The 24,627-nt window shown below is 42.1% G+C and overlaps 2 protein-coding genes across 3 annotated transcripts; one reads left to right on the forward strand and one right to left on the reverse strand.

Moving 5' to 3' along the window:
- Window positions 1–736: 736 nt before the first annotated feature.
- Window positions 737–8,544, reverse strand: LOC139380262 (peptidyl-prolyl cis-trans isomerase G-like). Its single transcript, XM_071122809.1, has 13 exons — window positions 8,316–8,544; window positions 7,789–7,865; window positions 7,608–7,682; window positions 7,398–7,505; window positions 7,261–7,305; window positions 7,093–7,180; window positions 6,658–6,687; window positions 6,373–6,512; window positions 4,501–4,699; window positions 4,226–4,402; window positions 4,040–4,121; window positions 3,797–3,942; window positions 737–3,564 (listed from the first exon to the last, which is right to left on the reverse strand). The coding sequence occupies exons 2-13, from the start codon at window positions 7,847–7,849 to the stop codon at window positions 2,544–2,546; spliced, it is 2,172 nt and encodes a 723-aa protein (XP_070978910.1). The 5' UTR covers window positions 7,850–7,865; window positions 8,316–8,544; the 3' UTR covers window positions 737–2,543.
- On the forward strand, window positions 8,508–24,407 carry LOC139380261 (FAST kinase domains 1). 2 transcript variants are annotated; one of them, XM_071122807.1, is made up of 15 exons: window positions 8,508–10,637; window positions 10,982–11,443; window positions 11,540–11,608; window positions 11,727–11,852; window positions 11,926–12,324; window positions 13,901–14,011; window positions 17,870–18,001; window positions 18,115–18,601; window positions 21,405–21,519; window positions 21,607–21,735; window positions 22,811–22,942; window positions 23,036–23,149; window positions 23,556–23,700; window positions 23,818–23,932; window positions 24,028–24,407. In XM_071122807.1, exons 2-15 carry the CDS (start codon window positions 11,097–11,099, stop codon window positions 24,118–24,120), a joined length of 2,514 nt encoding a protein of 837 aa, XP_070978908.1. In that variant the 5' UTR covers window positions 8,508–10,637; window positions 10,982–11,096; the 3' UTR covers window positions 24,121–24,407. The 2 variants fall into 2 exon arrangements, with proteins under 2 accessions (XP_070978908.1, XP_070978909.1); XM_071122808.1 differs by lacking the exon at window positions 8,508–10,637 and adding an exon at window positions 10,702–10,719.
- The last annotated feature ends 220 nt before the right edge of the window (window positions 24,408–24,627 follow it).

Here is a 24,627-nt window from a genome sequence, read left to right on the forward strand (position 1 = left end):
TCATCAAGGACATCAACCACCCGAGCCACTGCCTGTTCACCCCGCTATCATCCAGAAGGCGAGGTCAGTACAGGTGCATCAAAGCTGGGACCGAGAGACTGAAAAACAGCTTCTATCTCAAGGCCATCAGACTGTTAAACAGCCACCACTAACATTGAGTGGCTGCTGCCAACACACTGACACTGACTCAACTCCAGCCACTTTAATAATGGAATTGATGGGAAATGATGTAAATATATCACTAGCCACTTTAAACAATGCTACCTTATATAATGTTACTTATCCTACATTATTAATCTCATATGCATACGTATATACTGTACTCTATATCATCGACTGCATCCTTATGTAATACATGTATCACTAGCCACTTTAACTATGCCACTTTGTTTACATACTCATCTCATATGTATATACTGTACTCGATACCATCTACTGTATCTTGCCTATGCTGCTCTGTACCATCACTCATTCATATATCCTTATGTACATATTCTTTATCCCCTTACACTGTGTATAAGACAGTAGTTTTGGAATTGTTAGTTAGATTACTTGTTGGTTTTTACTGCATTGTCGGAACTAGAGGCACAAGCATTTCGCTACACTCGCATTAACATCTGCTAACCATGTGTATGTGACAAATAAAATTTGATTTGTGTGAACGCAGCCATGGTCAGGTAAAACATGATTAGAAAAATAAACCAATGGAATTAAAAATGTAAAAAAGTCATAAGCATTTATGATATAAGACCATTTAGTAATTTATTGCACATACATTGACTGACATAGTGTGATGATGGATGTCCTTTTCAGTGCTCCAAGATGACTCATCTCAGAATTATGGGAATGTAGAGATAGTGATAGTAACCAATGTCTCTGAAATTATAATTTTTTGTTTAGTTTTGAGAATATACACAGTGGTGGAAAAAGTAACAAATTGTCAAACTTGAGTAAAAGTAAAGATACCTAAATAGAAAAGGACTCAAGTAACTCGGGTAAAAGGACTCAGGTAAAAGTCACCCATTAAAATAATTTTCTCTTTAAGTGCATAAATTGAACAATTCTCCTGTCCTGTTAAGCATTCAAAATGTAACGAATACTTTTGGGTGTCAGGGAAATGTTTGGAGTAGAAAGTACATTATTTTCTTTAGGAATATAGTGGAGTAAAAGCAAGTTGTCAAAACTATAAATAGTACCGTACAGATACCCCAAAAAACTACTTAAGCACATTACACTACTGAATATACACAGTTCAATTAAAACTAGTGCACAAATTGGGAAACAATACTGATAGCCTGGTCCTAGATCTGTACCTGCATAACAATAGTCAAGAGTTGGATAAAGCACAGATCTGGGACCAGGGTAGTTTCATTTTAATACAGCTTCCAATTTGCTCATTCATCCCCCTTTCCCCTCTCTCCTATGAACTACTCCACCAGATTAAAAATGTGATTCATCAATGTTCTCTATATCTATTGTATCAATTGTCACTCTTCTGTTAAACATGATAAACAATCTATAGGCAATAAAACAAACATTTTAACCATATCCTTTTATTTCAAAGCAGATGTTTCATTAGGGAATATTGAACTCTGACTGTTTACACAAAGCCAGTGGTTTTCATTTATAGTTCAAAGGAAAGTCATGGCGAGGAATGTAACACCAGTATGAACTAACACGGTGGAACACCACAGCAATGCATTTACACCTAAGGGCGATTTTATTTATTTTTTACATTTTAAAAGATGTAAGAGGAGGGGTCTGAACATAAGCACGTCTAAAAAAAAATTAAAAAATGCATACAATAATACAAAAAGCAATGTGTCAGTTCCTAATTCATTTTCTGACTGAGGTCAGGAAAAAGTTAGAATTCCTTGAAACAGCCAGGTAACAAACAATTTTTAAAAAATGTATCTAACACCACAACCATTTTAATAATCAGCCCTTCAAATCAAATTGAGCCTTCTCTACTGACATATACACTTATGTCAGACAGTTTTATATGTAGCACTTACAGTATGTTCAGTGACAAATAATGTGACAGTTGGTAATGCAAACACTTAATAAAAAATAACCTTATGATTAGTCATACTGGTGATGTATCCATGTAATATTAGTTAAATCAGGCATTAAGGCCAGAAAGAACAACTCATCCCTTCAATTACAATTACCACACTGGAATAACATGACCACTCTGTACCAGACAACAAAAAAAGTAAAAAATAATCATTAAACCTGACAAACTTTTAATGTTCCTTCCAACAGTCACATGTTCAGCCATTTCACCACTAACCCTCAATGCACATTACATTTCCAACATTTGTAAAAATTTGTCTGACTGAACCCCCCCCCCCCCCCCCAAAAAAAAACATCTCCTAGCTGTCAAAACTTTTGAAATCTTAAATTGTACAAATGTTCCAGAATTGGATTGGTTGTAGTATTTGTCTAAAATCGTTCTACAGCAGAACCACCCACACACGTTATTAGGTATAAACGTGTGAATTTTTCATTTAGATGATGGACAAGAGTGGACATTGACTGGACTAATCACAGTCATCAGAACTTGAGCTGTACTTCTTTTTCTTGCTGTGGTTTTTATCCTTCTCTTGGCTCTTTGACTTTCGATTCCGCTCAGGGCTTTTCCCTGTGTCTTTGGACTTGTGAGAGGTCTCCTTTTCTGGGCTTCCCTCCCTTTTCTTCTTGGAGATGGGGCTCTTTCTACCCCTGTCCTTCCCTTTGCCCTCCCCTTCACTCTCAGAGTTGCTGCTCTTGGACCTCCTTCGTCTGTGAGTGTCTTCACTGTCTCTGTTCTTCCTCTGATGAGATGAACCGTCTTTGCTATGGTCTCGATTGTTGCTCTTACTCCTGGAGCGCCTGCCTCTACGGGAGTCTCTGCTCTTAACCTTGTCTGGACTCCTTATCCGGTCTCGGCTCTTGGATCTACCTCTCCTTTTGTCCTCTCTCTCTCTGTGGCGCCGTCTTTCATTGCTCTTACTGCGCTCCCTACCTCGCTCTCTGTCTCGAGATGAGGCATGTCTCCCCCTGTCCCTGCTTCTGCTGAGAGATCGGTTTCTGTCCTTTCCAGAGTTCCTCTCCTTGCTTCTAGACTTTGCCTTAAGCTTCTCACCATTTCTTCCTTTGGTCTCCTCTCGGTTCTTGTCAGCCTCAGTGGGTTTAGAGTGTTCTTTACTTCTAACACTGTCTTGAGTTCCAGACTCTGTGGCTTTTTCTTTGAGGTTTCTGTCCTTGCTTCTTAGGCGGCCCCTCTTATCATCCCCTTTGCTATGTTTCTGATCCCTCTCTCTGCTTTTGGACCTACCACTTTTCTCTTTGCTCTTACTGCGGCTTCGAGATTTGGCCTTCTTTGCCTTGTGTTTGTTGTGCTTGTCTTCAGTTTTAGAAGTGTCCTTTTCTTTGCTCTTGGATCTATGGGAGCGACCTTTCTTCTCCTCTCGGTTTTTACTCTGTATTTCAGCAGCGTGTTCATGCTTGTTTTCAGAGGTCTTCCTCTCTCTTCCTCTTGGAGCTATGCCACTCTCATTCTTGTCCTCTGTCATGTCACCCCTACAAATATAAATACAGAGTAAAATCACCCTCACAGAAAACACAGAATCCAAGTTGAGACTTTGAAGACACCTTAAAATAACTGGCCCTTGGCTGATGATAACTTTTGGCAGTAGAATAAATTAGCCAATACTTGAGAAGCTGGTTAAATAGATAATAATAAGGTGCTATATACTTCAACAGCCTGATCAGTCCAGCACCGCAGTTAAAATACTAAAAAAGTAGTACTTACTTGTCACCCTTTATCCAACGGTCTCCGCTGGATGCTCTTGGTGCCCTTTGTGCACGCTGCATCTCATGGCGCCAGTGTGGAGGAGTCTCACTACGCTGGAAACGGTCCCTTGACCTCGACCTGGAGTGTGACGGAGTTCGGTACCGCTGCAAGAAAGATAATAAATTACCATTAACTTTCTAGACCCGTGTTTGGCAGAAACTGTATGATGATAGTACCGTACTTGCTTGACAGTGCACTTACTCTTGGACCTCTGCCTTTAATCGTCCTGCCTGATCTTGTCATCAGAAGGCTCCTCTGATATGCTGACTGACAATGAAACATTCTGCAACAAAACAAAAAAACGCATTTACATGAATATACTGTTGTTCCCAGTTGTAAAGGTTCAGAATGAACTGGAATGTTGTTCCGTCTTGTCCATAAACTCACCTCTCCCTAGGCCTTTCCCTCTCCCTCCTTTTTTCCCTCTCCTTTCCAAACTCTTCTTTTTGCTGCTGAGGACTTCTCCTCATAAGGAAACTATTTTCTGGGATAACAGGGATTTCCTCTGGCCGTACCGTAGACGTAACCTCTTCCTCTTTCTCATCACCACTGCCAGCCTCAGACCTACAGACATTACAGACCAGACTTAAAACCTACGCTCTAATGAAGGCGGTTGTTAGAGTTCACATGCTACGAAACACATTAAAACAGTCACCACAAACTTTTTTTTATCTTTCTTCTTCTTCTGTTTCTTGTCCTTATTTTTCTTGGACTCTTTCTTGTGCCTCTTCTTCCGTTTCTTGGATTCCTTATCAGATTCACCCTCAGATTCAGAAGAGTCATCGTCAGAACTGTCAGAGTCACTTGAGCTGTCGCTGCCACTGGAGACGGCCTTTAGTCTTTTCTTCTCTTCTTTCTTGGCTGTAAAATGGTAGAGGACAGTTAACATACAGCACCAGTCAAAAGTTGGGACACACCTACTCATTCAAGGGTTTTTATTTTTTCATATTTTCTAGATTGTAGAATAGTGAAGACATCAAAACGATGAAATAACACACGGAATCATGTAGTAACCAAAAAAAAAAAGTGTTAAACAAAAATCAAAATATATTTTCTATTTTAGATTCTTCAAAGAAGCCTCCCTTTGCCTTGACAGCTTTGCATGCTCTTGGCATTCTCTCAACCAGCTTCATGAGGTAGTCACCTGGAATGCATTTTAAATAACAGGTGTGCCTTGATAAAAATACATTTGTGGAATTTAATTCCTTCTTAATGTGTTTTAGCCAACCAGTTGTGACATGGTAGGGGGTATACAGAAGACAGACCTATTTGGTAAAAGACCAAGTCCATATTATGGCAAGAACAGCTCAAATAAGCAAAGTGACAGTCCATCGTTACTTTAAGACATGAAGGTCAGTCAATGAGGAAAATGAAGTGCAGTCGCAAAAACAATCAAGAGCTATGATGAAACTGGCTCTTGTGAGGACCACCACAGGAAAGGAAGACCCAGAGTTACCTCTACTGCAGAGAATAAGTTAATTCGTTACCAGCCTCAGAAATTGCAGCCCAAATAAATGCTTCACAGAGTTCAAGTAACAGACATATCTCAATATCAACTGTTCAGAGACTACATGAATCAGTCTTTCATGGTCGAATTGCTGCAAAGAAACCACTACTAAAGGACACCAATGAGAATAAGAGACTTGCTTGGGCCAAGAAACACGAGCAACAGCCATTAGACAGGTGGAAATCTGTCCTTTGGTCTGATGAGACTAAATTTGAGATTTTTGGTTCCAAACGCCATGTCTTTGTGAGACGCAGAGTAGGTGAACGGATGATCTCCGCATGTGAGGTTCCCACAGTGAAGCATGGAGGAGGAGGTGTGATGGTGCTTTGCTGGTGACACTGTCAGTGAGTTATTTAGAATTCAAGGCACACTTAACCAGCATGGCTACCACAGCATTCTGCAGCAATACGCCATCCTATCTGGTTTGCGCTTAGTGGGACTATCATTTGTTTTTCAACAGGACAATGACCACAAACACACCTCCAGGCTTTGTAAGGGCTATTTGACCAATAAGGAGTGATGAGTGCTGCATCAGATGACCTGGCCTCCACAATCACCCGACCTCAACCTAATTGAGATGGTTTAGGATGAATTGGACCGCAGAGTGAAGGAAAAGCAGCCAACAAGTGTTCAGCATATGTGGGAACTCCTTCAATACTGTTGGAAAAACATTCCAGGTGAAGCTGGTTGAGAAAAAGCTAAGAGTGTGAAAAGCTGTCATCAAGGCAAAAGGTGGCTACTTTGAAGAATTTGAAATATATTTAGATTTGTTTAACAATTGTTTTGGTTACTACATGATTCCATGTGTTATTTCATGATTTTGATGTCTTCACTATTATTCTACAACTTGGAAAATAGTAAAAATAAAGAAAACCCTTGAACGAGTAGGTGTGTCCAAACTTTTGACTGGTAAGTGCTAAGGATACCTCCCAAAGCTATGATCCTGACGATAACACAGTCCAAGGTCTCCAATCTAAAACAATAACAAGTTTAAAACACCTTGACAATTTTTGGGAATCCTACGAACCTTTTGATTTTGGAATGAGCTCTCCACAGTTCATAACTTTCACTTCAGAGTATGGTCTACTGCCAGTATCTGTCTTTTGACTCTCCATTGTCTGAACGACCTCTTGGCCAGAGATCACTTGGCCAAAAACCACATGGACACTAGAATAAAAATCAGCAAGTTATAACAAGTGATAATTAAGAACAGATCGCTATTTATCTAACATGCTCTTATTATCAAAAGACCATCCAATCAGATACAGATTGTCAAACTAAGTTGCAATGCTTGTCAGAATATTATAATTACCCATCCAAGTGCGGTGTGGGTTTTGTTGTTCTGTATACCAGGATAACAAAAAAATGGAGCAGAAGATTAGAATGAGTCAAAAAAGTGTAGATTTTGATTCACTCAAGATGCTAGATTTATGAATGACCAACTCATAAATGTTGCATTACTCATCTCATATGTATATAATGTATTATATTAAATTTGACTGTATTTGAGTCTACACCACTCCGACATTGCTCGCCCAAATATTTATATATTCTTAATTCCATTCCTTTACTTTAGATGTGTGTATTGTTATGAAACAGTTAGATATTACTTGTTAGATATTACTGCACTGTTGGAGCTAGAAACACACGTTTTTCGCTACACCCGCAATAACATCTGCTAGACATGTGTATGTGACCAATAAAAATTGATTTGATAGCAAGGCCCTTAAAACATTGATAGACTTACATGAAAAATTGGGATCCATTGGTATCTTTACCCCTGTTTGCCATTGACAGGAGGTACTCCTTGTTATGTTTGACAGAGAAGCTTTCATCTGAGAAACAAACAGGCCATTAGTTAGTCCTTGAGGCTGGTTATGATTAGAATATTAAACTAAAATCTGTAGAGTCCTACCTTCAAAGAATCCTCCATAGATAGATTCCCCTCCTTTTCCATTGCCTGATGTACAGAAGGAATATAGAAATGTGAATATCTGCAAATAAAACATTTCTACGTTTTGGTTGTTTGAGGCAAACACGTATTTAATATACCTTCACTGAAGTCTCCTCCTTGAATCATGAAGTCCTTCACAATTCTGTGGAATAAGCATCCTTTGTAATGCAGAGGTTTTTGTGTACCTTTTCCAATTCCTTTCTCACCTACACAAAAAGTAAAGGTTTAGTCAAAACAGAGAAGACAATATGTGCATCATCTAAAGATGGTCTGAAATTATTGTACAAAGACAAGAGAAAGTCAATTACCTGTGCAGAGGCATCGAAAGTTCTCACAGGTTTTGGGGCAGACGTCAGAAAACAATTCTACCACAACTCTGCCAACTGCAAGATAAACCAGGTTTATGTACGTTTTAGTAAAGCATCTCTACATTTCAGATATATGATTAACTGGTGGTAAGATCAAAATGGAAAAACGTTACATTCTTACCCAGCACGTTGCTGATGCCAATGTCAAAAAAGCAGCGTGGACGCTGAACTTTTATTCCCATTATCAAACTTCTGTAGCTGAAACGAACGTGTTTTGCTGTTAGTTAGCGAGCGTAACTTAGCTCGATAGCTAGCTAACGTTAGTTGTTTACAAATACAAACATAACACCCATCTCTAACTAAAAGCGGAGGCTAATATAGCGTATTCATTCATTGGCATTAGGACCATGGTGTATAAAAAACATGACTAGATAGTTAAGGTTAACTGATTTAAAAACACGCTTTATCAACATTAATGAAATAACGTGAATGTCTAGACGAAACAATGTAAACTAAAACGACATTTTCATTCTAGTTAGTCGTTTTGCGGATTATGGCCTGCAAGTAGCTACGCTGCTAAAACTACTAGCTGCTGTTAACGTTAGCAGGTACTTAATGCAACGATACATCTCCGTCTTTCTTTCGGATTCACCGCTATTTCAAATTGACATAACTCACAATAGCGGAAATATTATAGAGTTGACCTACAAATTAGCTCAGTTGGTCAACTGAGGCCAATATCTCACGGTAGTTCTCCTCAACAAGGTGAAATCGAGTTTCATTCAGCGCTTCCTCCACAATGTTTTCTAAAGATGGCGCGACAGGAAAAGTCAGTGCATTTTGGGTAAAAAGATGCGCCAGTCGGCGCGCAGAAGACGGCCTTTCATACGTGCGAGCTTTGGTACATCTGGCTGGTGTTGGCTGTTATTATGATGATCGCTCATAATGCAAACGCAAACATTTTTGATCAAATCTATATTTTTAAATGTCTTCCGTTATTGTTTACCTGCTGCTTATGTAGAGTACATAAACTAAGGGACACAGGTGTTTACGTGTTATTTACATTAGGTACTTGCTCATGGATTATGGTAAAAGGTACAGTATATTGAAACAAGTACGGTAGTGGTCACGCTTCAAGAAATGGAGAAATCCGGGGGAAAGAGGGCGCACTTGTTTGAAATGGAAAAGCGCCGTGGTAGCTACTATATTGATAAAGAAGAACATCAAGTCGGATGCACTTTTGAGCGCTACATCCCGAGGGGTTCGTTCTGCTTGTGACAGCCGGTTAAATGGCGTCCCTTGACAAGATGTATGTCAGAAGAAGTGCAGTATTATCATAAGGAGAGTTATACTTGGAATACGGAGGAGGAATGGAGCGGAAAAAAAGGCAGAGGAGGTCTAAGAGAGGAAGAGGGTGAACTTGAGTCGGTTAAAACGGCGGGGAAATTGAGATTGTTAAAGAAGAATGGTAGAAAGTGTAACAGAGTGAGTTGAAGACAGGAGGAGAAATGGAAGTGATCGAGGGCGAAGTATCGGAGGTGGTAGGTGTGGTGAAGTTCTCGGGGCCCGAGGCTTGCACTGAGGGTCAGGATAAAGATGAGTCTGTGACAGTAGGAGGGATTTTTTTTTTTAAGTGGACCCCTTTGATCCATTTGAGGTTTCAGGGTGGGTGAAAACAGAGTTGGATGTTGTGGAATCGCTGAGGGTAACCAGAAGTGGTCTTGTGATACTTGTATGTGTTTCTGCTGGTCAGGGGGAGCGCGGTGTTAAACCTTTTGGTAGGCCGTCATTGTATTTAAGAATGTGTTCTTAACTGACTTGCCTAGTTAAATAAAGGTTAAATAAATAAACAAAATGGGGGCAAGATATGTGAATTGTTTTGCTCTCAAGAAAAGGGTGCCATTGAAATGAGTTATTACTAGGGTTGTTTGGTGCAAAGCAGACAGACAGGGTGGCGTGAGGGGAGAAACAGAAGATCCATTGTCTGTTCTTTTGAGTTTTTATGTTGAGTCTTTGCCGGACAGTGATGTTAGGATATATAAGTTATCCTGTATGAGCTTTTGTGCCGACTACATTACGTTGTTACAGGTGTCAAGCTTATGGGCATGTGGCAGCAGTGTTTAGGAGTGAGGTTCCTAGATGTGAGAAGTGTGCAGAAGAGCATGAGACGAAGAAGTGAGTAGCATTGGGGAAAGTAGTGGTATGTGTTAATTGTAGGGGTATCCATGTGGCTGGGGATCAGAAATGTCCCATGCAAGAGAGGCAGGTTGAGGTTTCCAGGGTTAGAGTAGTGCAGAAGTTGTCATATGGTGAGGCAGCGAAGAAGGGTCAAGGGGGAGGGGATCCTGAGAGGAGTAACAGATCTGTACCAGTACAGAGGGATAGGCCAACAAGTGATATATGTTTCAGTAAGATTGGATTTTTGGCATCTATAGTAATGGTTATCAACTGTACTGCAGGGATGAAACGTAAGTCGCAGAAAATAGCGGTTGTGGTGGCAGCTGCAGAGAGGTATTTTGGTATGCGAGACTTGACATCAGAAGAGTTACAGGGTGTGTTAAGTGGTGGTGTCCCATCATTTCAGACTGTTGGCCTAAAGTAGGAATACATATATTTAAATAGTGGAGTAGGGTATTTATTATTTGAGTCTAGTGTTAGATGGTAGGGTATTTGTTGGTTTTTTTTTATTTGAAAAATATATATTTTTTGAAGATGTTTTTTTTAATCAAAGTACAAGGTAGTTATACTCCAGTCTAGTAGGTGGCGGTAATGCAACATTTATCGCCTTTAAACATCATCGAAGAATAATAAAAAGTACGGTAGCCTAACACAGCCAACAGACCGAAGTCAAAAATGTATGTAGCCATTTAGCTAGCTGGAGAAGTAAAATAGATACATTTTACTAGTTTGTTTGGTAGGTAGATTTCACTCTAATTCATAATTTGATATAACAAACAAAAAGAGACTTACACCGGTAAACGGCAAGATGTGTTGGGAACGGGATTGACTTGGGCACTGTCCTGTCCCCACGTGAGTAGCACACGCTTTTATAATCATTGTAATTGTCACTGCTAAGGCTTGAAAGTCAAGTCCCTGATTTTCCAATGATTAGGTATAGTAACTTACTACTTTACCCGTTATGATAATAATTTGCCAAGTATATTATTTCGTAATATTATAATCATACTGTAAAGGCATGCTTGTCAGATATAACTAGGAATATAAAAGGACGCCATCAGTGTCAGTCAGCTGTGTTGTTGCCGACGTTGTTACTGGATGCATGAATGAATTGTTTCAGCGTGTACCTTAATTTCACATGATTCATTTTGTGGACATACGTATTTATTTTCGCTATAAATTCATATCTTCTACAGAAGTTTCACTTAAGGAATATGCAGGCAGCTTTCTGTGGACCTGATCTTGGCCCTGGTTAGTTTACCTTCTAAATAGGTGGACTTCCATTGTCACTTGAACTAGGCCGGGTTCTCCATGTCCATGTTTCGGCTCCGAGCAGTGACTGGGAGCCGCTACCTGCGCAGGTTTTTGCATGGGGGAGCAGCGAACCGGGATCATGTTCTGGAGCAGCTTGGCATCTGCTCTGGTGAAGACCAAGTGTTGGAAGTGGTCGGCAAGAACAAGGCCAAGCTGACTGTGAACCATGTTGGCTGTGCCATAGGCATGCTCTGGCATTTCCAGAAGGATAAGCCACAGATGCTGAGAACGGTTGAGTTCATCAAAAGCCACCCAGAGTTCCTGACTCTCCGGGTGCTGGCTGAGAACAAAATTGAGCTCATGGATGATGTCATGTTGGTGGACATGCTCTACAATGTTCTCAGGTACAGATGTTGACTAAGTGGTGGATAAGCATACATACTTAGTCTTTAAATGTTTGTTTACATTTTCACATCAATGTTGTATTTTCTCATTTGAAGGCTCAATGTGGAACCATCTGATTCTCTTGCTCAGCAATTGGTCTCAGAGGCCTGGCTCAGATTATACAGGTAAATCAATAACGTGTTATTTAGCTATTGAATACTACATACCTAAAGCAGAACCATTATCTTTTAACATGGTGATGTGAGCTGGTGTACAGATGTGGGTTGATTCCCTGTTTTTCAGATTTCCAATGCCATCACTGTCCAAGTTTGCTGTCTGTCTAAGTGATCAACATCTGCAGCACAGTCCTCCAATGGGTCAAATCACTGACATTTTGAATCAGAAACTCTCCTCAATTGATGATGCCAGGTACAAAGAAACCAACATTATCAGTACTGGTAAGTCCTTGATACTACTTACATTTTCAAATTTGTCTCTGCAGGATCCTGACAACCCTGATGGTCAGCGTGTCATCTTTGGTGTCCCCTCATATGCGGGATAAACTCATCAATAAGGCAGATCATCTCCTTGACACCATGGATCCCTCACATTACAACAACCCCAGGAGGATGGTGCAGTTCCTGCGCAACATCAAGTATAGTTACCGTCCCCTGCTGGAGAAGTGCAACCATATTCTCCTGCGCAATGTTCCCCACCTAAATGCAGAGAACATAAGCATCATCATGGGGCTCTACCAGTCAATACAGTTCAACAACTGTGACTTCCGTCTGGCTGCAAAACAAAGGCTAATGGAACTCGTGGACTCGAGCGCAGACCCTTTCTCCTTCACAAAGCTGTTTGTTGCTCTTGGGCCTATGGCAGGGGAGGACACCAAAGAGAGGTAGGTTGAACATTTTAGTATGCCACGGCCATAATCTGTTATCTGTTTCAATAACCTGTATAGTTTTACAACTATGAATCAACTTTGAATCGTGACGCAAGTTCAATTCACAGACCGTTTTTTCAACTCTTTTACATTGCCTTCAGAAAGTATTCAAACCCCTTGACTTTTTCCACAATTTGTTGTTACAAAGTGGAATTAAAATGAATTTAATTGCTATTCTTTTTGTCAACGATCTACACAAAATACTCTGTCAATGTGGAAGAAATGTAATTTATTTTTATTAATGGCAAATAAAACACTCAAATTTTGATTAGGATATGTATTCAACCCCCTGAGTCAATACATGTCAGAATCACCTTTGGCAGCGACTACATCTGTGAGTCTTTCTGGGTTAATCTCTTAAGAGCTTTGTAAACCTGGATTGTACAATATTTGCCTGTTTTTCTTTAAAAATGATTCAAGCTCTGTCAAGTTGGTTGTTGATCATTGCTAGACAGCCATTTTCAAGTATTACCATAGATTTCCAAGCCGATTGAAATCAAGACTAACTAGGCCACTCAGGAACTTTCAATGTCGTCTTGGTAAGTAACTCCAGTGTATATTTGGCTTTGTGTTTAATAATAACCTTATTGTCCTGCTGAAAGGTGGATTTGTCTCTCAGTGTCTGTTGGAAAGCAGAGTGAACCAGGTTCTCCGCTTAGCTCTTTCTTTTCTTTATATCCTAGTCCTTGTCGATGACAAGCATACACATAACATGATGCAGACACCACCATGTTTGAAAATAAGAAGAGTGGTACTCAGTGTTGCTAGATTTGCCCCAAATATAATGCTTTGTATTCAGGACAAAACATTTCTTTGACACATGTTTTGCAGTATTACTTTAGCTGTCATTTAGGTTAGTATTATGGAGTAACTACAATGTTGTTGATTCATCCTCTGTTTTCATCACAGCCATTTAACACCTTAAATAGTTTAAAATCACCATTGGCCTCACGGTGAAATTCCTGAGCGGTTTCCTTCCTCTCCGTCAACTGAGTTAAAAGGACACCTGTATCTTTGTAGTGACTGGGGGTATTGCTACACCATCCAAAGTGTAATAACTTCACCATGTTCAAAGGGATAGTCAATGACCTTCTTTGCATGACATTGGAAAACCTCCCGGGTCTTTGACGTTGTATCTGTGATTGAAATTCACTACTCTACTGAGGGATTATACCGATAATTGTAAATGTGTGGTACAGAGGTGGGGTTGTCATTCAAAAATCATGTTAAACACCATGTATGGGACACAGTTAGTCCATGCAACTTATTATCTGACTTGTTAAGCTCATTTTTTTATTCCTGAAGTTATTTAGCCGTGAAATAATAAAGGGGTTGAATCTAGACATTTCAGGTTTAAATTTTTTATTAAATTGTAAACATAATTCCACTTTGAGTTTATGGGGTATTGTGCGTAGATCAGAGACACGTCTACATTTTATCCATTTTAAAATACAGGCTGAAACAGAACAAAATGTGGGAAAAGTTGAGGGGTGTGAATACTTTCTGAAAGCACTAACCACTTATCTTTCAGGTTGGAGAGTACAGCACTGCTACTGGCAGAAGATTTTAATGCCCATCAGGCCCTAGCTGTGGCAGAGACACTAGAGGAGATTCAGTGTAGAAACCTGAATCTGATCCAAAAGTAAGTTCATTCTCTGTTGCAGCCATGTTTGAAAGTTGCATGTAGACAGTAGAACTAAGGCAAGTTCCTTTTGTCAGCCAACTTCAGTACAACATACTATGTTGTGTATACATACTACTAACTGTTCCATAGTGGTAGAGCGTGCTCACCCCCTGGATGTTGTGTGCTGAAGTTTGTACATGTTATCATACGTTTTCTGATCACAGACAATTTGTTATTCTTCAATTTGCTAGTGCAATGAGTAAGATGGCTAAGAAAACGACCGAGACGACAGTGGCTAAGCCGGGGTCGATCATGCCCCCAGTCATGCGGTTATAGCATTTCTCTGAAAGATACTCATGATCCATGTGTAGTTTGTCTCGGCTTGTAGCCCACTCAGGCGGCCCTCACTCGAACCAGTCCGTGTGCGCATTTTTACGTACTGTGTACAAGCTCCCTGGAAAGACGTGTAGCATTCTTGAGGAAGCTTGGAATTACAGAAGGCTACTTTCCTTTCCCGGATGCCAGGAAGCGGAGCTGGGTTGGATGGTTGGTACAAATGTCTGCCTGGGCGCAGGGTATGCAGTGGTTTCCCGTGCCCAACCCGTCTCATGTATACTCTGTCGCCGGAAAAGGGAGGCTACTCGAAGAGGGAGGGAGGGCGGCCAGGTTCGGTGGTTGCCTGCCGCCTGGGTCTGTCTCGGTCAAGCACTGCTTGGCTCTCTTCCCAGACTTGTTGATGAAGTGTCCGGTCCCAATGGTGAAGTTGCTGGGGTAGCTCACTTGTTTAGTATATGTAGCGTTACGTCACTTGGTTATTCTAAACGAAACGGGTGTTGAGGTCAAAGATTCTAGCTAGCAAAGCATAGGCTAAAAAGCCTCCTGGCTAACGTTGGCTTGTATGCTTAACTTTCCTTGACTGGAAGTTATTAGCTTTCCCCCGGCATTATGGCAACCCCATTGATATTTTCAATTCCCGGAGTTCACAGGTGTTAAGTCTTGTCTTATGTATGCGATGAAAAGTGTTCCTTCTCCATGTTCAGAGACACAGTTATCAAGAGTGGTGGAAATGGAATAACCAATCTCTCCCTGTCCACAAGGTGGTGTCCCGCCCCTTCAAATGGCATATCACGGTAGTCTCGTTGTCTTTCCGACCAATGGTGCGCATATGCAGTGTCGCCCTTGATCATGCGAATGGTGACGTCAGGCTACAATATTTGTTATTTTACCTTTATTTAAGTAGGCAAGTCAGTTAAGAACAAATTCTTATTTTTAATGACGGCCTATGAACAGTGGGTTAACTGCCTTGTTCAGGGGCTGAACAACAGATTTTTACCTTGTCAGCTCGGGGATTCGATCTTGCTAGTCCAACGCTCTAACCACTAGGCTACCTGTGCGTATGTCTCCCCCACGCTTCTGCAGCATCATCTCGTCGACTGTTCCCGAGGCCTCCATGCCCGGTTTGAAGAACAAAATATCCTCCCCTTCCAGACGCAAGCAATCTGAGTGATTCCTATGTCGAAGATCCGGGACTGCTGGTACAGCCGGTATTCCTGGTTACGAAAAGGGATGGACATTCCGTTCCATTCTAGACCTTAGTGCCCTCAGCAAGCACCTCAGTCTACTCAGAATGCTCATGAGCTGCCGGCTATTACAGCGATTGGTGGCGGAGTCTAGAGGGCAAGCAATGTTACACACATCCATGCTACTGGCCCGTATTCAGTCTCTAGGCTTCATAAGAAACGAGAAAAAAGGCTGTCTGACTCCATCTCAGCGCATTCTGTTTCTGGGTCTCAAGCTAGACTCACGTGTGTATCACACTTTTCTATCCCCACAGAGGGTGTCTGAGTTCGAGCTCTGCATAGACAAATTTTGGCTGGGTCACACAGTGCTTTTTCGCCAGTCCCTATGCCTACAGGGGATAATGGCTTCTGTGATTAGAAGTCGTTCCCGTAGGGCTATTGTTGATAAGGCCCTTTCAGCGTTGCGTGCTAGCCACTCACCTGGACATGTCTCGCAGCCTAAGCCAGTCGCTTTGGTTGTCCCTGTCAGGCCTCCAGGCCATGGCCAAGTGGTGGGTCCCTCTGCTATTGTCAGGGGGCTCCCATGGGCTGGGTTATATCCTGCAAGGTGATTACGACAGATGCATTCCTCTGAGGGTGGGGTGCTCTGTACGAAGGCAGCTCGATTCGGAGGGTATGGACACTGGTGCAGAACACACTGCATGTCAATTACCCGGAGTATCTGGGGCACTGGCGCTTCTTCCTGTTTTCATCTGGGGAACTGGCGCTTCTTCCTGTTTTCATCTGGCTGGTCAGAACCGACTATGTCAGTGGTGGCGTGCATCAACAGATGGGGAGAGACTCTCTCTCCCTCCTAACCTTGGATTGCTCCCTATTGCTGGGGAGCAGGGCGCACATGCTTTGGGCAACGCATGTTCCCGGTTGCTTCAACTCAGGTGCAGATCTTTTATCCAGATGGGGCCCTGTCCCTCAGGAGTGGAGGCTCTCCCAGGTATGAGACAATTTTGTCAGGGCCAACTTATTTTTATGCATCGCGAGGAAACGCGATGCATCATCTATTTTTCTCGATAAGGGAACCCGGGTGCGCCGTTGGGAACTGGTGCACCAGTGGCCTCGTACCCTACTTTACGCAGTTCCACCACTGGTTCTGATTCAGCCCACGTTAGAGTGGGTGCACCGGGAGGGCTTACCATTGATTCTTGTGGCTCCCCGTTTGCCCAGGCAGCCGTGGCGATCATTCACCTTTTTTGGACAAGGACTCGTGGAAACTTGTTGTTCCAGATGCACAGGCAGGTTTGGCAAGCGAGGCCCGAGATTTGGTTCCTATGAGCCTGGCCCCTATAAGATGGACAATTATTGCTACCATTCAGTCTGCAAAGGTGGTTGAATGGCATACAAATGGGCCACAGGATCTCGTCACGGGTATCTGTTCATTCAAATTGCCATCGATAAAATGCAATTGTGTTCATTGTCGCCTGTAGCTTATGCCTGCCCATGCCATAACCCCACTGCCACCATGGGGCACTCGGTTCACAACAAAGACCGCTCACCCACACGATGCCATACACTTGGTCTGCGGTTGTGAGGCCGGTTGGACGTATTGCCAAATTCTCTAAAACGATGTTGTGGTAGACTTATGGTAGAGAAATGAACATGAAATTCTCTGGTGACAGCTCTGGTGGTTATTCCTGCAGTAAGCATGCCAATTGCAGACTCAAAACTTGAGACATCTACGGCATTATGTTGTGTGACAAAACTGCACATTTTAGTGGCCTTTTATTGTCCCCAGCACAAAGTGCACCTGTGTAATGATCATGCTGTTTAATCAGCCTCTTGCTATGCAAAGGAGAAATGCTCACTAACAGGGATGTAAACTAATTTGTGCCAAAAATGAGACATTTCTGGGATCTTCTATTTCAGCGAATTTAACATGGGACCAACACTTTACATGTTGCGTTTTATATTTTTGTTCAGTGTAGTATCCGTAGGGTTCGGCTTGTGGCATGATATATTTCCCTATAGTCTGTTGTACCGAAGTTGACTGACTGAAAGGGAACATATAACTTTAACTAATGTTCGTTCACTGAAGGAGGGAAACGTGGTGCAAAACCTGTTTGCTCCCGCACCGCCCGTTGCTGTGCTCGGTGACGAGTGGTATTAAATTGAAGGAATGAATCCGAGCCTCACGCTTATCACCTGTGGAAGGCGGGGCTTCCAGCGAGGTGCAGATTACAAGTGTGATTGTAGATCCTTCAACCGAAGTTGCGAGAGTGCGACTCCATCGTATGTTGTACCTCGTTTCCCCTCCTTCAGGGAACAGTAGTTATAGTCATAATGTAACATTGTCTCTTTACAGGATTGCATCAGTAGTCCACAAGAACCTGCATGTCTACAAGCCCATGGAGATAGCCAGGATCACACAAGCCTTGATCCTGCTGCATTACCAGAGTCCAGAGCTCTTCACTAAATTAAGGAACATTCTGGTTCAGTGAGTAATTATTCAAAAGAATTCTTTGCCCACCAAGCTCCTTTGTGTGTAGACGGGTCACTCTTACTGCATACTATACAGTATGAGTAAGCTAATACAACTTCTTCTCACAGGTTCTTGCTGAACAGTGTCTACCCATATGAAGTGACCATGCTGACTCGTGTTCTCTCCATGCTGCCTTCACCTCGACTCGACGAAGGCGTCGTTTCACGGGTGGAGGCAGTGCTGCCCCAGTGTAATCTGAATGACCTGAACACCTTTGCAATGGCCGTCGCTAAGTGGGTGCGAAATGACCCGTCCTACCGACACAGCACGCCCAGCAAGTATGTGCGTCTGCTACAGACACTGAACCGCTGCGGGCATGAGCGCCTGCGCAAGGCTGATCGCCTGGACTTGGTGTTGGAGGAGCTCAAGTACATGTCAGGGGAATGGTTTGAGGAGATGCTGCTGGAGGAGACCATGGTTACACTCCAGAGGTTGGAGGACCAGATATCCTGGACCAATGTGCCTGAGATGGCCCTTTTCCTGACCAGGACTAATCACCTCTGTACTCCATTAATGGACCGCATCGCTAGCGTGGCCATGGAGAATATCAACAAGGTACTTTGAAACATGACACATTACCTTTTATTTCACATTAGGGAATACTGTTGTATTGCCTGTATATACAGTGCCTTGCGAAAGTATTCGGCCCCCTTGAACTTTGCGACCTTTTGCCACATTTCAGGCTTCAAACATAAAGATATAAAACTGTATTTTTTTGTGAAGAATCAACAACAAGTGGGACACAATCATGAAGTGGAATGACATTTATTGGATATTTCAAACTTTTTTAACAAATCAAAAACTGAAAAATTGGGCGTGCAAAATTATTCAGCCCCTTTACTTTCAGTGCAGCAAACTCTCTCCAGAAGTTCAGTGAGGATCTCTGAATGATCCAATGTTGACCTAAATGAGTAATGATGATAAATACAATCCACCTGTGTGTAATCAAGTCTCCGTATAAATGCACCTGCACTGTGATTGTCTCGGAAGTCCGTTAAAAGAGCAGAGAGCATCATGAAGAACAAGAAACACACCAGGCAGGTCCGAGATACTGTTGTGAAGAAGTTTAAAGCCGGATTTGGATACAAAAAGATTTCCCAAGCTTTAAACATCCCAAGGAGCACTGTGCAAGTGATAATATTGAAATGGAAGGAGTATCAGACCACTGCAAATCTACCAAGACCTGGCCGTCCCTCTAAACTTTCAGCTCATACAAGGAGAAGACTGATCAGAGATGCAGCCAAGAGGCCCATGATCACTCTGGATGAACTGCAGAGATCTACAGCTGAGGTGGGAGACTCTGTCCATAGGACAACAATCAGTCGTATATTGCACAAATCTGGCCTTTATGGAAGAGTGGCAAGAAGAAAGCCATTTCTTAAAGATATCCATAAAAAGTGTTGTTTAAAGTTTGCCACAAGCCACTTGGGAGACACACCAAACATGTGGAAGAAGGTGCTCTGGTCAGATGAAACCAAAATTGAACTTTTTGGCAACAATGCAAAACGTTATGTTTGGCGTAAAAGCAACACAGCTCATCACCCTGAACACACCATCTCCACTGTCAAACATGGTGGTGGCAGCATCATGGTTTGGGCCTGCTTTTCTTCAGCAGGGACAGGGAAGATGGTTAAAATTGATGGGAAGATGGATGGAGCCAAATACAGGACCATTCTGGAAGAAAACCTGATGGAGTCTGCAAAAGACCTGAGACTGGGACGGAGATTTGTCTTCCAACAAGACAATGATCCAAAACATAAAGCAAAATCTACAATGGAATGGTTCAAAAATAAACATATCCAGGTGTTAGAATGGCCAAGTCAAAGTCCAGACCTGAATCCAATCGAGAATCTGTGGAAAGAACTGAAAACTGCTGTTCACAAATGCTCTCCATCCAACCTCACTGAGCTCGAGCTGTTTTGCAAGGAGGAATGGGAAAAAATGTCAGTCTCTCGATGTGCAAAACTGATAGAGACATACCCCAAGCGACTTACAGCTGTAATCGCAGCAAAAGGTGGCGCTACAAAGTATTAACTTAACCTCTTGGAACTCCCCATACCGGATCCGGTATCAGGAATACAGACTCAAGCTCATTACCATAACGCAACGTTAACTATTCATGAAAATCGCAAATGAAATGAAATAAATATGCCATCTCGCAAGCTTAGCCTTTTGTAAACAAAACTGTCATCTCAGATTTTCAAAATATGCTTCTCAACCATAGGAAAACAATAATTTGTGTAACAGTAGCTAGCAAACAAAGGATTTAGCGTTAGCATTAGCGTTAGCATCCAGCACGCAACATTTCAACAAAAACATAAAAGCCTTCAAATAAAATCATTTACCTTTGAAGAACTTCTGATGTTTTCAATGAGGATACTCTCAGTTGGATAGCAGATGCTCAGTTTTTCCAAAAAGATTCTTTGTGTATTAGAAATAGCTCCGTTTTATACATCACATTTGGCTACCAAAAAAAAACCGAAAATTCAGTCCTCAAAACGCGAACTTTTTTCCAAATTAACTCCATAATATCGACTGAAAACATGGCAAACGTTGTTTAGAATCAATCATCAAGGTGTTTTTCACATATCTCTTCATTGATACATCGTTCTTGGACACATGCTTTCTCCCCTGAATCAAATGGTAAAGTGGAAGCAGCTGGCAATTGCGCACCGAATTCGACGCAGGACACCAGGCGGACACTTGGAAAATGTAGTCTCTTATGGTCAATCTTCCAATGATATGCCTACAAATACGTCACAATGCTGCTAAGACCTTGGGCGAACGACAGAAAGTGTAGGCTCATTCCTTGCGCAATCACAGCCATATAAGGAGACAATGGAAAACAGAGCTTCAGAAATTCTGCTAATTCCTGGGTGATGCATCATCTTGGTTTCGCCTGTAGAATGAGTTCTGGGGTACTTACAGACAAAATCTTTGCAGATTCTGAAACTTCAGAGTGTTTTCTTTCCAAAACGGTCAAGAATATGCATAGTCGAGCATCTTTTCGTGACAAAATATCGCGCTTAAAACGGGAACGTTTTTTATCCAAAAATGAAATAGCGCCCCCAGAGATCCAAGAGGTTAAGGGGGCTGAATAATTTTGCACGCCCAATTTTTCAGTTTTTGATTTGTTAAAAAAGTTTGAAATATCCAATAAATGTCGTTCCACTTCATGATTGTGTCCCACTTGTTATTGATTCTTCACAAAAAAATACAGTTTTATATCTTTATGTTTTGAAGCCTGAAATGTGGCAAAAGGTCGCAAAGTTCAAGGGGGCCGAATACTTTCGCAAGGCACTGTATGTAGAGACCGAATGGAAGTCCCGTACTATAACTATTCCCCCCTGTCCTGAAGATCCACTACTCAGCGACTTATGCCACCTTGTTGCCCTTCGCCGTACTGAATTATGATCCACCAGGGGTGGACGAGCTGTTTGACATCTGCATTCAGCGCGTCATACCTCATATCAGTAAGTGATTGTGGATTATGCTACATCTTTTGTGTTTGGAACTCCTCAATAGGACCAGCCAAATATATTTTGTTCTTCTTCCTCCAGGTTCCTTTGACCCCCATCTGCTTGTACTTCTCGCGTATGCCCTGGCTGTGGCTGACTGCTTCCCGGAGGACCTGGTTCGAGAAATCTTCAATGTGAATTTCCTTGCCAAGCTGGATTCCCAGTTAGAAAGTATGTTATCGGATTATATTAGAAATGTGTGAATGAATGCGAACTTGTATCCTGTTTCCCTTACTATCAACAAAAAAAAAGCTAATCAAGGTTGAATTGTATACAAATGCAAAACAATATACATTCGGTGGCCAGTTTACTAGGTATACCAACCTAGTCATGGGTTGGACCCCCCCCCCCCCCCCCCCCCCCTTTTGCCATTACCATTACACCACTGCCACCAGCCTGTATCGTTGACACCAGGCAGGATGGAGCCATAGACTCGTGCCGCTTACGCCAAATCCTGACACAGCCATTGGTATGATGCAACAGGGACCAGGCAACATTTTTCCACTCTTCAGTTGTCCAGTGTTGGTGATCGCGTGCTCACTAGAGCCGCATATTCTTGTTTTTATCTCATAGGAGGAACCCAGTGTGGCTGCAAAAGCCCATTCATGACAATGACTGACGAGTTGTGTGTTTCCGAGATGCCGTTCTGCACACCGCTGTACTGCGCCGTTGTTTGCCTGTTTGTAGCCTGCCTGTTAGCTTGCACGATTCTTGCCATTCTCCTTCGACCTCTCATCGAGCTGTTTTCGCCAACAGGACTGCTGCTGACTGGATGTTTTTTGTTTGTCGCGTCATTCTCGGCAGACCGTAGACACTGTTAACCACAACAAGGTTCCAGTTTTTAACAACGTTTACTCAGCCGTATTAGCACAATACAAGGTTGCCATTGCACTCAGGCCAGGTTCATCAACAACGAGACTCCTGCGCAGGCGCACTAATAACAAAGTGATAGGGATACTTAACACTGTCATGTGTGAAAAGCCCAGGAGGTCAGCCGTTTCTGAGATAATGGAACCTGCGCGTCTGACTCCGGCAAACATACCACGCTCACAGTTTTGCCCATTCTAACATTCAATGCCTCGATGCCTGCTTTATATAGCAAGCCATGGCCACATGACTCACTGTTTGTAGGAGCGAACCATTTTCGTGAACGGGGTGGTGTACCGAATAAACTGGTGTGTAGTATAAAAGGTTGAATATTATGAGATGGGGCTGGTGGGATAAGCTAAACTCTCTTTTGTGGTAGCCCTGCCTGACGCCCTCAACAAGCGGATCCGCCTGCGTCTCATGGAGCTAAATCGGGCTGTGTGTCTGGAGTGTCCAGAGTCCCAGGTTCCCTGGTTCCACGAGCGTTACTGCCTCCAGTTACAGAAGAAAGGTGAGCCAATACTGATATATTCATATTTGTGGATTGCCCCAGTTCCTACATCACAAATGTTGAGGGGTCTAATTTCACACTTACTTTTGTCAGGGAATGGGTCCATCAGTCCTGTCCAACAACAAATCCACAAAATGCTTGGGGAAGTTCTTGGAGGGATTCATTGTGCCAGAGTGGCATTGCTCACTACTTATTTCTACACAGTAGGTGGGTAATACACAGGATTGGATTGAGGGCATGTTTGACAGCAGTTGGCTCCTCCCTTACAAAAAAAGATTGCAGCCAGGGTGCAGTATAACTACAGTGTGCTGCAAATACTGCGTTCAGAATTTAAAAAAAATTGCTGCAGTAATTTTGCAGTGTAACTGTAGTTATAGTGCCGTTCAACTACAGTTACACTGCATGTATTCTGCAGTCATTGCGTCCAAAATACCACAGTCGAATGCAGTTTCTGCACTTTTTACTGCAGTTTCAAACTGGCAATCTTTTTTTTTGTAAGGGCTGAGTCCTGACCGTGTGTTATGTTAGTCGATTGGTATTACACTAAAAAGTTAAATCAAATGTGTCTGTCACCTGTTCTAGTTGTGATCTATATTTCATCTTATCTCCCTAGACTTTGAATGTGTTCTGGACAGACACCACCAGGCGGTGGCCTACAGTGACCAGAGTCAGCTGCAGATATCTGAAGATGGGAAGGTCCGCTGGGGTTCTGACTCTATCGGGAAGGATCGGAGTGAGGTCCCTCCAGGGGCACAACGGTAGGAAACTTTATTGGTAGATTTTAGAACGTTTGGTTGAAAACGTTTTGCCGATGTACTGTTATCATGGGTAAACACATTGAAAATGATTTTTTTTCCTTTTTCCACATACTCAAGTGTTGCTGTGGACTTCTTGGATTCCAAATCATTCTGCAAAAACTCTCGTCACATGAAAGGGGAAGCCATGATGAGAAAGAGACATCTGGAGATTCTGGGATATCATGTTGTCCAGGTATGTGTGTGAAATATCATGTCTGTCCTTTTCAGTGGTATTACTGTGTATATAAAATTGTACGTCACTGATGAATGGTAATGCCATTTAAACAGATCCCTCATTTTGAATGGAACTCTATGGAGCTCTCCACACAGGATGCATGGAAGGAATACCTTCGGAAGAAGATATTTACCGGGCTTCCCTGAAGCACCTAGATGTTGAATGAAGGACACGTGTTATATTGCTTTTGCTACTGAACTGTGAGAGGAAAAAGTCTGCCTTTTAGAAATGGATATTTGCAGGAAAGGTCATTGACTATTATTTTTTAAGCATCAGATGTTTATCAAGTGCTCCTTATTGCCATCTCCAAATCCTAAAGTGGACATGGAGCTACCTCACCTCCTGCCAAGAAAAAAAGCCTGATACATTTTTATATGAACTGTGTCATTTGTCAAATAATAATAATTGTTTGTAATAAAAACATTTTTAAAAAGCTTTTTTTTGGTGGTTTTGATTCCGCCAATGAATCTGTTCCACATAAATATAATACATTGAGCAGGAAGACATGTATGTAGACAAACCTTTAAGGTACAAACTTTACTTTCTTGCCCTTTTTTGTACCCTGTTTTGTTCTGCTACCATGCTGTGTTGCTGCCATGCTATGTTGTCTTAGATCTCTCTTTATGTTGTGTTGTCTCTCTTGTCGTGATGTG

This window comes from Oncorhynchus clarkii, chromosome 22 (genome assembly GCF_045791955.1).
Source record: "Oncorhynchus clarkii lewisi isolate Uvic-CL-2024 chromosome 22, UVic_Ocla_1.0, whole genome shotgun sequence".
Classification (NCBI taxonomy): Eukaryota; Metazoa; Chordata; class Actinopteri; order Salmoniformes; family Salmonidae; genus Oncorhynchus; species Oncorhynchus clarkii.

Coding starts and splice junctions, on each gene's coding strand:
- LOC139380262 (XM_071122809.1), bottom strand. CDS start 7,849: ATGGGAATAAAAGTTCAGCGTCCACGCTGCTTTTTTGACATTGGCATC. Junction 7,683..7,788: donor TGGCATCAGCAACGTGCTGG/GTAAGAATGTAA, acceptor TTTATCTTGCAG/TTGGCAGAGTTGTGGTAGAA. Junction 3,943..4,039: donor TTAAAGGCAGAGGTCCAAGA/GTAAGTGCACTG, acceptor TCTTTCTTGCAG/CGGTACCGAACTCCGTCACA.
- LOC139380261 (XM_071122807.1), top strand. CDS start 11,097: ATGTCCATGTTTCGGCTCCGAGCAGTGACTGGGAGCCGCTACCTGCGC. Junction 11,609..11,726: donor GCCTGGCTCAGATTATACAG/GTAAATCAATAA, acceptor CCTGTTTTTCAG/ATTTCCAATGCCATCACTGT. Junction 23,701..23,817: donor GTCCCTCCAGGGGCACAACG/GTAGGAAACTTT, acceptor CACATACTCAAG/TGTTGCTGTGGACTTCTTGG.